General features: G+C 29.8%; 5 protein-coding genes and 3 non-coding genes across 8 annotated transcripts; 4 read left to right on the top strand and 4 right to left on the bottom strand.

The window, feature by feature from the left end:
• Nucleotides 1–1,330: 1,330 nt before the first annotated feature.
• On the top strand, nucleotides 1,331–1,413 carry PWA37_000770. Its single transcript has one exon. It is a non-coding gene; the product is annotated as a tRNA-Leu (tRNA).
• Nucleotides 1,414–2,042: 629 nt separating this feature from the next.
• MRX18 (17-beta-hydroxysteroid dehydrogenase-like protein) lies at nucleotides 2,043–3,545 on the top strand (the record flags this gene model as incomplete). Its single annotated transcript, XM_064857430.1, has 1 exon — nucleotides 2,043–3,545. The coding sequence occupies one exon, from the start codon at nucleotides 2,043–2,045 to the stop codon at nucleotides 3,543–3,545; it is 1,503 nt and encodes a 500-aa protein (XP_064715736.1).
• A 531-nt stretch (nucleotides 3,546–4,076) lies between these two features.
• On the bottom strand, nucleotides 4,077–4,511 carry SWM2 (Swm2p; the record flags this gene model as incomplete). The annotated part of the gene is made up of 1 exon (XM_064857429.1): nucleotides 4,077–4,511. The coding sequence occupies one exon, from the start codon at nucleotides 4,509–4,511 to the stop codon at nucleotides 4,077–4,079; it is 435 nt and encodes a 144-aa protein (XP_064715735.1).
• A 405-nt stretch (nucleotides 4,512–4,916) lies between these two features.
• On the bottom strand, nucleotides 4,917–5,813 carry RBP95 (RNA-binding ribosome assembly factor RBP95; the record flags this gene model as incomplete). The annotated part of the gene is made up of 1 exon (XM_064857428.1): nucleotides 4,917–5,813. One exon carries the CDS (start codon nucleotides 5,811–5,813, stop codon nucleotides 4,917–4,919), a length of 897 nt encoding a protein of 298 aa, XP_064715734.1.
• A 542-nt stretch (nucleotides 5,814–6,355) lies between these two features.
• Nucleotides 6,356–7,420, top strand: CTO1 (Cto1p; the record flags this gene model as incomplete). The annotated part of the gene is made up of 1 exon (XM_064857427.1): nucleotides 6,356–7,420. The coding sequence occupies one exon, from the start codon at nucleotides 6,356–6,358 to the stop codon at nucleotides 7,418–7,420; it is 1,065 nt and encodes a 354-aa protein (XP_064715733.1).
• Nucleotides 7,421–7,457: 37 nt separating this feature from the next.
• PWA37_000765 (uncharacterized protein) lies at nucleotides 7,458–9,184 on the bottom strand (the record flags this gene model as incomplete). Its single annotated transcript, XM_064857426.1, has 2 exons — nucleotides 7,458–8,815; nucleotides 9,175–9,184. 2 exons carry the CDS (start codon nucleotides 9,182–9,184, stop codon nucleotides 7,458–7,460), a joined length of 1,368 nt encoding a protein of 455 aa, XP_064715732.1.
• Nucleotides 9,185–9,305: 121 nt separating this feature from the next.
• PWA37_000764 lies at nucleotides 9,306–9,381 on the bottom strand. Its single transcript has one exon. It is a non-coding gene; the product is annotated as a tRNA-Ile (tRNA).
• Nucleotides 9,382–11,042: 1,661 nt separating this feature from the next.
• Nucleotides 11,043–11,137, top strand: PWA37_000763. The gene has a single exon. It is a non-coding gene; the product is annotated as a tRNA-Lys (tRNA).
• Nucleotides 11,138–12,940: the final 1,803 nt, after the last annotated feature.

Raw genomic sequence — 12,940 nt, 5'->3', positions numbered from 1 at the left:
AGAGAATTGGGGTGCAGTTCTAATCCACTAGTACACCTAAATTAATGTAATAAAATTTAGGGTTTGAATCAGTCAGGTCATTAATGTACTAATCTGAATAATCGATCGAGCTCCAGAAAACATATAAAAGGACAACGTTTTCTGGGGATAAAAGATCATCTTCCATAACCGTTTCTTGTAAATAATTTATGTATTATATATGAACAAAAAGAAAACAACAAACAAGTAACAAGCCAAGTAACAAGCCAAGTAACAAGCCAAGTAACTTCGAATAAATATATTAGCTCGTTAAAGCCGCTCAATATATAAGACCGTTTTAGTAATTATATTATCGATTATAGTTGATTACTGTCTCGATTACTTGAATAACTATTAATATTATTTGCGCTTCCCTGGAATACACAAAGAATTTCACCACTTCATAATACAACAAGAGCTGTTATAGTTCGGACTGAGGACCAATTTTTTTAACAGTACTATTGAACGAATAGTAAGAGCAATAACAAATATATAAGAACGTTATATATATCTAGGAGAATTAAACGATTATTGCTTGTTTTTTTTTTGTATTATACAATGTGCTACATATAATTATAAATCAACCAAACATATAAATTTAGATACCAAGATACTGGTCCTTTCTATATGAACTATGGGTTGATAATTTCTTATTTGAGGTTCTGTAACGACTGTCACCGTAGATACATTTCTCCTTAATTAGCTATTTAATGTTTCATGAATGTTTCTGTTGGAAAATGAGAGTTTATTACTGTCATTTTCATAAGAATTATTTTTAATTAGTTTTTCTATATATTATGTGGTGTACGGATGTACATAATATCAGGAAAACATTTTAATTGTCACCAAATATGTCTTTCGAAGATTTGAAAAGAAATGAAAAACTTTAAAAGAAAACTTAAAGTAAATAAAAGAATGTATACTGAATACACTATATAATAAATATGTACAGGTATTTAATACAAAAACATAACAAGTATCTATAACTTAATGATGTCTATCATTACCATGGACGCAGAAGGCTCCAAATTCCAACAGTTTCATTTTGTTACATATTATTCAACAATCACATGGGATTTATCAACAAACCCTAAGTCCTATAAATCCAAACTAGAACTTTTTCTTGACAACCATCACAAAACCTTACAATAATCAATATAAGTGAAATAACTGGTTGTACATCAGAAGATAACACTGATTTCCCTATTATAGAATGTCTTGTATTAAAAGGCATAATCGATACACCCCTAATCGTTTTTTTCTACATAATCATAATATCAAGGTTGATCTACAACAGAAAATAAGTGGTTCAGGAGGGTTGGCCGAGTGGTCTAAGGCGGCAGACTTAAGATCTGTTGGACAGTGTCCGCGCGAGTTCGAACCTCGCACCCTTTATTTTTACTTTTTGTATAGTAACCGGGAATCTAATAGAAATGGTAGATTATTGTTGAAGTTAGAATATAATATATTAGCCACATTATACATGACGAGTAGTTCAGGGAAATAAATAACGTGTAAACAGATATATGAAGTATACAAAATGACAAACAAAAACGTTGTGGTCAACTAACGAATTTGCAAGATTGTTTACCATGACATTACAACAACATATGCCGCAATAAGAGGTCTGTTCTTCTTGGATATAAAAATATGAGAATATAAACTACATTGCAAATAAAGAGTAGTCTGAATAAATAACCATGTACGAGTGTATTTATAGTTTGTAAATATGAAGAATGAGAATGTCGTTTTCGATTAAAGGGTTCACATAATCGTTAATAGTGATATCACGACAATATATGTCACATGTTACCTATGGCTTTTTTAGGATACTAAAACATAAGATGATGTTATTGTAGAAGAAGAAAAGATATCTATGCATACAAAAAAATCATTAATACGTAAAGTACATCTTCAAATTCTGATCCACGCTAACAATAAATTTAAAATCTCGTCTATTTAGTTACAAGTTATTCCTGTTTTTAAAAGAAAAAAGGATATTGATACTGAGAAATACAATAGTAATGGGAATTGTGGATAAATTAAGGGAGAAATTTGAGCATACGCACATTGAAATTCCAATCAAAAAGCCTGATACTACTAGACATTCTACGTCTACAAATGTGATAGAAATTGATACCGTGGACAAACGTGTAATCTATAGAAATAGATTTAATAATGGTGTTAATCTCGGTTCTCTCTTTGTACTGGAATCATGGATTTTTGATTCACAATTAACTGAATGTGGTGGGAATTGCGAACTAGAATGTATTAGAAATATTTCTCAAAAAATATCCCCCAATGAAGCGATAAATAGATTAAGTGAACATTATAAACGATACATTAATAGCATAAATTGGACTTGGTTGAGAGATGTGACAAAAATTACAGCTATGAGAGTACCTATTGGTTATTGGCACGTTGATAATGGAAGTTTTACAAAGGGACTGCCATTTGAAACTCTTATGGGAATATATGAGGAGACAAAACCTTGGGATGTTTTCAAATCTTTGATTGAAAAGGCCAATCAATATAATATTGGTATCCTAATTGATATACATGGTCTACCAGGTGGTGCAAATAATGATTCACATAGTGGAGATATAACAAGCAATTCCTCTTTTTTCAGTACATCCAAGTACGTAAATAAAATGATTGATGAAGTGATTCCATTTATTATCAATGATACGGTTCTTCCATACGAAAATATTATTGGTATTCAAGTAGTTAATGAAGCAAAATTTAGTGAAAAGGGCAAAGCTGAGAAAAACTATTACGAGAAGGCAATTAAGGCTATAAATAAATTAGCTCCTGGATTACCAATCGTTATATCGGATGGTTGGTGGCCTGAACAATGGTCTGATTGGTTGGATAAGGAACACTTAGACCCCTTTGTAGTCATTGATTCCCATGTTTACAGATGTTTTTCAGATAATGATAAATCAAAAACAGCTCAACAGATTATTGAAGATTTGGAAAAGTCAGTAAACTTCCCGTATGATAAAGCAGATTTCATGGTTGGTGAATTCTCATGTGTTTTAGATGAACAAACTTGGTCAAAAACTGAAGGTGTTAAAGAGGACTGGGTGAAAAAGTTTGGTAATGAACAAATAAAAGTTTTCAACAAAGTGGCAAGCTGGGGTTGGTTTTTTTGGACCCTACAATTTCAATGGGGTGATGGAGGGGAATGGGGATTTGTTCCACAAGTTCAAAATGGTGCTATTCCATTAAGAAGTTTATCTCCAATCAAAATTGATGAAATGAAATTAAACTCCATTTTTGAAGAGCATGTTAATTATTGGAATGGTAAAGGTGACAAATTTGAACATGAAAGATACAAAGATGGTTTGAGACAAGCTGCCAGTGATATTCAACTGTTTGATAAATTTGACAATTCCAGAATTGGTAGACTCCATTCGTGGAAATTAATGAGAAAAGAACAATATATCAAGGCTCATGGTGATAGTGAATTTATGTGGGAATGGGAGCAAGGATATCAACGTGGTATTATGGAGTTTAATAAGTAAAGTTTTTAATTTAGCGTTTTTTTTATAATTCTTTATAGGAGAGAATTAGCTCAAAATTTAAAATAAAGTAATTCATATGAATTTTAACAATTCACTTCTAACGTTTCTTTTTGGTAAGCAATAGTATATTGAAGATGTAACACGATTACCTTTTTTGTCTACTGGCAGGTGTGTTAAATAAATATGAAGAAAATTTCAAAGTATCAGCCATAATGTATAGAAACCATAATTTGCATATATTTTATTTCAGATTTTTTTTTTAACTTGTATCATAATTTAAGTATAATGATATGCAATAAACTGTGTTAATGAAAAATTTTGCACTTGTACAGTAATGGAAACTTTTCAGTTAACAGTCTAGATTAATTTACAAAAAAAAATAACATATAATCTACATATACTACATACTCTAATAAAGTCATATATTTTTCAATAATACATCTTAAAAATATTTTTAAAAAAAGACAAAGTATGAACAAAATTATTGGATATATAATTTAAATGCCTTATTTATTTCATTCATCAATTGGATTACATTACAATATAGTCTGCTACGTCTACCTCTTCTATTATCAAATTTGATAACTGAGTATCACACATTTGTCTATCATCATTAGTATTTAGCTTTTGAATATCTGAGCTTTGTATATCGATCTCTGATATTATTAGATTATTCCACAAGCTTGTGCCATTAGAATCTTCAATAGATATGATCTGTTTTATTGCATTCGCTCTTTGTGATAAAACCAGATCAAAATCTGTACTATTTCTATTTTGCAATAAATAATCATCACATATGTGAAGAATCCTTCTTTTCACCTTTTCATCTATGGTTATCACTTTAAAATATTCTATAATAGTTGATGTGAACTGCTCTGGGAACAAGTTAATATCTAGAAAATGGTTTGATAAATATTCCAAGGCCTGTTGACTATTTTCCAACTGTAATTTGCTATTCTCTAACATGATATACAAACAATTGTATATAAAACAGGGCAATATTTATCTACATGTGTACACAAAAAAGGGATCAACCATGTACTTTTCTATGATGTATGCCTTTCTTTTTTGACAGTATTCTATTTTTTATATGAGATCATTATATTAAGCTCCTCTATTTATTCTAAATCAATACTAAAAAGTTTTTTTTTTCTTAAATCTTCTTCACAGAAAGTAAAAGAGGAGAAAATACTCGATTAGTTAATAACAGATAGCAAACGTGGAGAACATTTAGTTATGCATATTTCTACAATAGTTTTTTTTCTTCATTTTAGTCTATTACTATATTACATGAACTTATATTATTAAATACTTTAGATAATTGAATTAAAGCAAATTGAAGGGAAGTCAAATAAAATAATGAGAAAAGTGTTAATCAAGTTGGAAATTTTTTATTACAAATGATGCAAGATCTAAATTTTCATCCTTTTTGACAATCCCCGTAACAAGCTTATAACACCTTGCTACTCGTTCTTTCCTAGGCATTGGAAGTTCTTCCTTAGTTTCCAACTCGTCTTTCTCTTTCTCCTTCTCCTTCTTTTTCTCTTCATCTTTATTTTCGTCTTCTATTTCAGAACTTTCATTGTCGTTCTTTTTCTCTTGATCTGTCTCTTCATTATTTCCTTCGACCAAAGCTTTTATCTTTTCTTCTTGTTCAGTTGCATAGTTATTCCATTCCTCTAAGACACTACGACATTTATCTAATAACTCAGTTCTTGCTCTTCCCTGTATATCTTGGAAATACGCTACAAGTAAATCATCATATTGGATTGGAACATCATCAAAATTTAAAATGTTTTTGAGTAACCAATTTTGTTTTTGTTTAGAAAATTTCCAAATGTTGATAACATCTTTACTTTCATCTACATCTTTATCCATATCTTCTGGGTAATTTACCTTCACAGATTCTAAAGTGTACAACGTTTCAGGCAATTTTTTGTCCTGCTTAAACCTGTAAAATTCAATCAAATAACGTAGTTGATCCTTTAACACTCTGTTCCTTCTTAACTGCCTTTCCTCCTTTGGCAATTTATCCTTTCTTTTTTTACTAGCATCTTTTCTAGCTTTCTTAATAATCTTGTTGACCTTTGATTTTGTATTCTGACCATTTTTATTAATAATTTGTTTCTTCTCCTTTCTTGTTAAAGATCCAGTGGCTAAATGTGTGGTAACATTCAAGGGATCTTCTGTAGTTGCGCTAGAATTAATCGAAATATCGTGTTTCTTACTTAAGATTCTCTTCCATGCTGGAATATGGTCTTCAGACATTATGGCACTATTTACATCTACCACTAAAATAAGGCTGAAAACAAAACAAATAAAAAAAATAATGAAAAAAAAAAGTGAAGCTATCTATCTTCAAACAGTTGCACGAGACCTATCTATTACCTTATATATATATTTATTTATTTCAGGTATCATCAAGGTATAGGAACATTGCACCTGTGATACATATGTTATTCTAACGTCTATGTGATTTCGATGGCTCTACTTCTTTTTTTCTTTTTTTCTTCAAAACTCTTTTTATTTTCTTCGAGAAGAGAAAGAAGGGTGAGAAAAATATAAATAAATCAATAAATACACAAATGAATGAAATCTCATTGAAACTACATAAGTACCATTCAAAATGCATGTCATTCAATAGTCTCAGTTCCCATCGGATACTTGAACTTGCCTATAATGTATATAGTATGCCTTTATTTGTATATTATTACAGGTTCTAACAGTTTCCCTTTAGAGCAGTATATCAGATTCTATTTTCTCTATTAATCGATTATATATATATATGTGTACATACTTGTCTTTTATATATGTATTTAGATCTTTTTAAATCTACAAGTTCGATTAAACTTATACTCCAACACATAATTAATCTTGTACAGTTATTCAATAATACACTCTCAAACAAATTCAATTTAAATAAGATTGCGATGACAAATGTTATTATATCCGATTTTGACGAGACAATAACAAAGAAGGATTCCATACTGGTCTTTGGTCAATTACCATACTACAAAGACCCAGAAAAATTTCCTAAATGGACACATTATACAGACAATTATATGCAAGGTTGGAATAAATATTCCAACCAAGCACCTTTGAGACGGTTACCTCTATTAGACTCTGTGTCTACTGAAACTATTTCACACGATAATTATACTACGCTATTTAGTAAAGAAATTCAGTACCAAGATTATCTCAGAAAGATAGAATTGCATAGTACTAATGAATTATCTAGATTGAATCATTTCACCGGTATTAAATATTTAATTCCAGAATATATTAACCACTGTTTTAACAATAAAAGTATTGAAATCAAAGACGGTTTCCAACCATTTTTAAATTGTATCTATTCTCACAATGATATATTCTATGTATTATCGATCAATTGGTCCAGAGAATTCATCATAGAAGTTATAAATAATGAGAGGCTCACAAAAACAAATGTCTTTTGTAATGCATTAGAATTGAAGGATTCAGAATATAATGGATGTTTTTCCAATAAACTATTAACTGGTTCAGACAAAATGTTGTACCTTAATCATATTATTAAAGAACAATCTAAACAGAAAAATGGGTGTAAGTTTTGGTATGTTGGTGACAGTGAAACTGATCTTCTATCAATCTTACACCCATCAGTTAATGGTATCTTATTATTAGATCCAAGTGAAAACATGACTAAATTCAAAAATATCGTCAACAATATTCTTGGCTTGGATCAGAACTCTATAAACAAGTTTTTACGGGATAATGTGTCAATTATCCAATTACCAATCGAAAAATGTAATAAAAATGGTGTATACCTAGCCAAGACATGGGATTCTATTGAAAATTTACTGTATAATGGAAATATAACTTATCATAAAAAAAACTAAACATATAACTTGTGATAAATGATTAAATAAATATATATTATTTATTTTCCGATAAAAATGTGATACCTGGTAATTCCTTGCCCTCTAGTATTTCTAAAGAAGCGCCACCACCAGTAGAAACATGAGAAATCTTGTCAGAAACACCATATTTTAGAGCAATGGTAGACGTTTCACCACCGGCCATAATCACCGTATTACCATTTTTACAGGATTTAACTGCTTCATCTAATAATGATTTGGTACCAACGGCAAACTTGCTAAATTCAAAGACACCTGGAGGACCATTCCAAATAATTGTTTTAGCTTTACTCATAGCATCAGCAAATAACTTTCTAGAAATTGGTCCAATATCTACCCCCTTCCAACCAGATGGAATACCTTCTTTATCAGATACTATCTTAATATTAGCACTGTCCAATAATGAATCGGCAATCACAAAATCAGTCGGTAAAATAACTTTAACACCTTTAGATCTAGCCTTATTCATCAAGCCGGGAACAATTCTGGCACCATGTTTATCAAAGATAGAATCACCAATTTGCATATTTTCCAATATTTTTTTAAAAGTGAAAGCCATCCCACCACCAATTATTAGAAGATCAATTCTATCTAATAAATTATCAATCAGATGAATCTTGTCAGCTACTTTAGATCCACCTAATATGGATAAAAATGGTTTCTTTGGATTATCTAAAACTTTGTTAAAACATACCAATTCTTTAGCTAATAAAAAACCTGCAGCCCTTTGTGGGAAATTAAGACCAACAATAGAAGAATGAGGTCTGTGAACAGTACCAAAGGCATCATTAATATATAAATCAGCCAAAGAAGACAACTGACATCTAAACTTTTCAATATCTTCTTTAGAGGCTTTGATTTTTTCATGATTAACTTTTTTAAAACCTTCTTCTTCAATATAATATCTTAAATTCTCCAATAATATTATTGAATTATGAGGAGATTGCCTACATATAGTTTCAACTTCTGGACCAACACAGTCATTTGCGAAGATAATTTGTTTATTCAATAATTTTTGTAATTCATTGGAAACAGGGGCCAAAGACAGTCCTACATCCCTTTCACTATTTGGCCTACCTAAATGAGAAGCTAGAATAATATACCTCGGATTATTTGCTAAAACATATTTAATAGTCGGCAAAGCAGCCAAAATCCTTTGATTAGAAATAATTTTCTTACCATCTAGTGGAACATTAAAATCAGTTCTAATAAAGACTCGCTTACCTTGAAGATCTAAATCCTTCACGGTCAATTTAGAAAAGGAAGAAAATTTAGATGAGTATGACAAGTATGATTTTGTTCTATAATTTAGTGTATTGTACACTGCTTTCAAAGCAGTTATGGAAAAGCCAGTTTTGACGAGAATCTTGAAGGTAACTGTAAAAAGTGATTAAAAGATATGTTTACTTGTACTTGAAAAACCATGAAAGTTATAGAACTGCTTCAAGCTTTCCTTCCGAAGTGTTCTTCCTTATAACATGTCTATTCACCCATTCTTTTGTTTTATATACAGATACAAGCAAACAAATAAAAAAGTCGAAAAATGTGAAAATGTTCACACAGTTACCAGTCAGGGAACTCTCCAAAACATTCCAAGTTCCGCTATAGAGAAGGATGTCTCGATAATAAGTAACTGGAGTCGATTCAAGAGGTGGACCTACTTTTCACCTCTGGATATAATATTAAATATAACCCTGACATAATCCTTGTTCTTCATATTTACAAGTCATAAATACACTCATACATGGTTATTTATTTGACTACTCTTTATTCGCAATGTAGTTTATATTCTCATATTTTTATATCCAAGAAGAAGAAATCTATATTTCGTACAGAATGATATTAATACTGAACAATAACAAAAAGAATGGTTCCTAGCGGGATCGAACCGCTGATCCCCGCGTTATTAGCACGGTGCCTTAACCAACTGGGCCAAGGAACCAATTCGTTTCTGTCTCTTGTTGTAGAATAGAATAATAACAATTACCATGATTAAAGAATTGGGGTGCAGTTTTAATCCACTAGTACACCTAGATTAATGTAATAAAATTTAGGGTTTGGATCACTAAGCTCGTTAATATACAAATCTGAATAATCGATCGAGCTCCAGAAAACATATAAAAGGACAACGTTTTCTGGAGATAAAAGATCATCTTCCATAACAGTTTTTTCGTAAATAATTTCTATATTATATAAACATAAATAGAAAAAAGAAGGAATAAACCCTGAACCCTCCTAATTATATATAACGTTCTTATATATTTGTTATTGCCCTTACTATTCGTTCAATAGTACTGTTAAAAAAATTGGTCCTCAGTCCGAACTATAACAGCTCTTGTTGTATTATGAAGTGGTGAAATTCTTTGTGTATTCCAGGGAAGCGCAAATAATATTAATAGTTATTCAAGTAATCGAGACAGTAATCAACTATAATCGATAATATAATTACTAAAACGGTCTTATATATTGAGCGGCTTTAACGAGCTAATATATTTATTCGAAGTTACTTGGCTTGTTACTTGGCTTGTTACTTGGCTTGTTACTTGTTTGTTGTTCTCTTTTTGTTCATATATAATACATAAATTATTTACAAGAAACGGTTATGGAAGATGATCTTTTATCCCCAGAAAACGTTGTCCTTTTATATGTTTTCTGGAGCTCGATCGATTATTCAGATTAGTACATTAATGACCTGACTGATTCAAACCCTAAATTTTATTACATTAATTTAGGTGTACTAGTGGATTAGAACTGCACCCCAATTCTCTAATCATGGTAATTAGTGATACACGTGGGGCTTATTAAAACAATAGGTAAATTCTAGATTTGCCAAAATCTTATGTAATCTAATCTTTTTATTATGCAGCATCTAATGTTGTAGCACGTGTATGGCTTATTAATACAATAATTGGTTCTAAATTCATTCAGGATCTTATGGAATCTTGATGGTTATAACTATTCTATTCCACGACAGTAGATGTTGTAGTATGGTATGGTGAAGTTCTTTGTGTATTCCAGGGAAGCGCAAATAATATTAATAGTAATTCAAATAATCGAGACAGTAATCAACTATAGTCGATAGTATAATTACTAAAACGGTCTTATATATTAAGCGGCTTATATCGAGCTAATGTACTTATTCGAAGTTACTTGATTTGTTACTTGCTTGTTCTATTTTGTTTATACATAATATATAAATTATTTACAAGAAACGATTATGGAAGATGATCTTTTATCTCCTGAAAACGTTGTCCTTTTATATGTTTTCTGGAGCTCGATCGATTATTCAGATTACTACATTAATGACTTGACTGATTCAAACCCTAAAATTTATTATATTAATTTAGGTGCACTACTGGATTAGAACTGCATCCCAATTCTCTAATCATGGTGATTAGTAATACACGTGGGACTTAATAAAACAATAGGTAAATTCTAGATTTGCCAAGATCTTATGTAATCCAATCTTTTTATTATGCAGCATCTAATGTTGTAGCACATGTATGGCTTATTAATACACTAATTGGTTCTAGATTCATTCAGGATCTTATGTAATCTTGATGGTTATAACTATTCTATTCCACAACAGTAGATGGAGAACTCGTCCTTGTTAGCTCAGTTGGTAGAGCGTTCGGCTTTTAAGCGTAAGTTTAATCAGGGATCACCGAAATGTCAGGGGTTCGAGCCCCCTATGAGGAGTTCTTTTTAATCTGTTATCTATTCTTTATTGGAGAACTTGTAATAACCCTTAGGTTATATGTTTCTGATAACCGTTAATCTCGTTGAAATCTCAATAATATTTCAGTTGGATATATATAAGATATAGACTCTTTCTATATCTCTAGATGTAATATTCCTATATATCTATATATCTATATATCTATATCCCTAATCTAAGATAACCTAATAGTATATACTTATATAGTATATATCTAAACTTATGTAGCCCTTGGTTCCTTCTTCTTTATTCTTGTTCGTTCTTCTTCTTGGTTGCTCTCTTGTACTTGTGTTGGTTACTCTCACTTCTATGTATGTTTGTAAAATTTGCAAAAAAGGAAAGTTTAGAAAAATATCGTCAACCCTCATTTTTCTAAACAAACCCTAAACAGTAATATCAGGGATATTACAGAACTTCATAAACAGACTTTTATTGCTAAAATAGAAAGAAGCTATGAAGAATAGACACACATATTGAGAGAGGGAATAATTGACAGAAGAGATAGAGAAGGGAATTCAGGAGGTATGATCAGGACAGTTAAGTACGCAACATATATTCCTTAGTTAATATTATCTATTGAAATATGATTAGAGTTATGTTTGATAATCTAAATTCATCGTACTAAGTGATTAAAAGTTATGAAGATTTATGTTAAAGAAGATTCGAAGATAAAATGAGTATACTGTATAACATTGTATCTTGTATATTACTTATGTAAAAAGAAAAGGACTAAGCAATACAATAACATTTTATAGTACCACTAATTTCCTACTATAAATAACAATAAAACTTATAATACCATCAATATCCTATTGTAAGTTACATTATCTTATTATATTTGTTTAAAATGAACTCTACTAGAATTTTTGATTCCGAAGCCTTGCGTCAACATTATTTGTCCCAAAGTTAAAATTCTGTATAACAACAAGGAAAGGGACAAAAAAACACAAATTTTAAAATTTCTATTTGAACCTTTTATGTAATTATATTTTACATCAATATATATTTATTTTTATACTTGTTGACGCAAGGCTTCGGAATCAAAAATTCTAGTCGAGTTCATTTTAAACTAATATAATAAGATAATGTAACTTACAATAGGATATTGATGGTATTATAAGTTTTATTGTTATTTATAGTAGGAAATTAGTGGTAATATAAATTGTTATTGTATTGCTTGATCTTTTTCTTTTTACATAAGTAATATACAAGATACAATGTTATACAGTATACTCATTTTATCTTCGAATCTTCTTTAACATAAATCTTCATAACTTTTAATCACTTAGTACGATGAATTTAGATTATCAAACATAGCTCTAATAATTATATTTCAACAGAATTAAATATATACACTTGTTTGATATTTTCAACGTAAATGCTACAAAATATATTTTGTTTATTTTCAACCCAATGATTGCATTTAGCATAGAGTTTACAATTTGTTACATTTTTTTAAAATTTACACAATCTTTAAAATTTATTGCCCGTTAAATTATTATTTTTAGCAATTTCCAAAAATAGTTAAACTGAGACAAATTTGCTGAAATTAGTCCATATTATTTTAGGATATAAGTCATTTTTCTGATTAGAACCACAAGTAATACATAATCAACAATTAATTAAATATTTTACATAACTATACAGTTATGAAAAATATCTAACTGTTGGGAATGAGCGCCTTTATTCATTGGATATATAGTAAACATTCTCAATATTATATTAAACAGATTTAGTATACAAAATTATAATAAAGTTCTTCACTTTCTTTCTCTATATACAAC

Source organism: Arxiozyma heterogenica (genome assembly GCF_036370985.1).
Source record: "Arxiozyma heterogenica strain weizmannii chromosome Unknown scaffold_13, whole genome shotgun sequence".
In the NCBI taxonomy this organism is placed as follows: Eukaryota; Fungi; Ascomycota; class Saccharomycetes; order Saccharomycetales; family Saccharomycetaceae; genus Arxiozyma; species Arxiozyma heterogenica.
The sequence above is the reverse complement of the archived record's forward strand: the minus strand, read 5'-3'. Positions and strand labels throughout refer to the sequence as shown.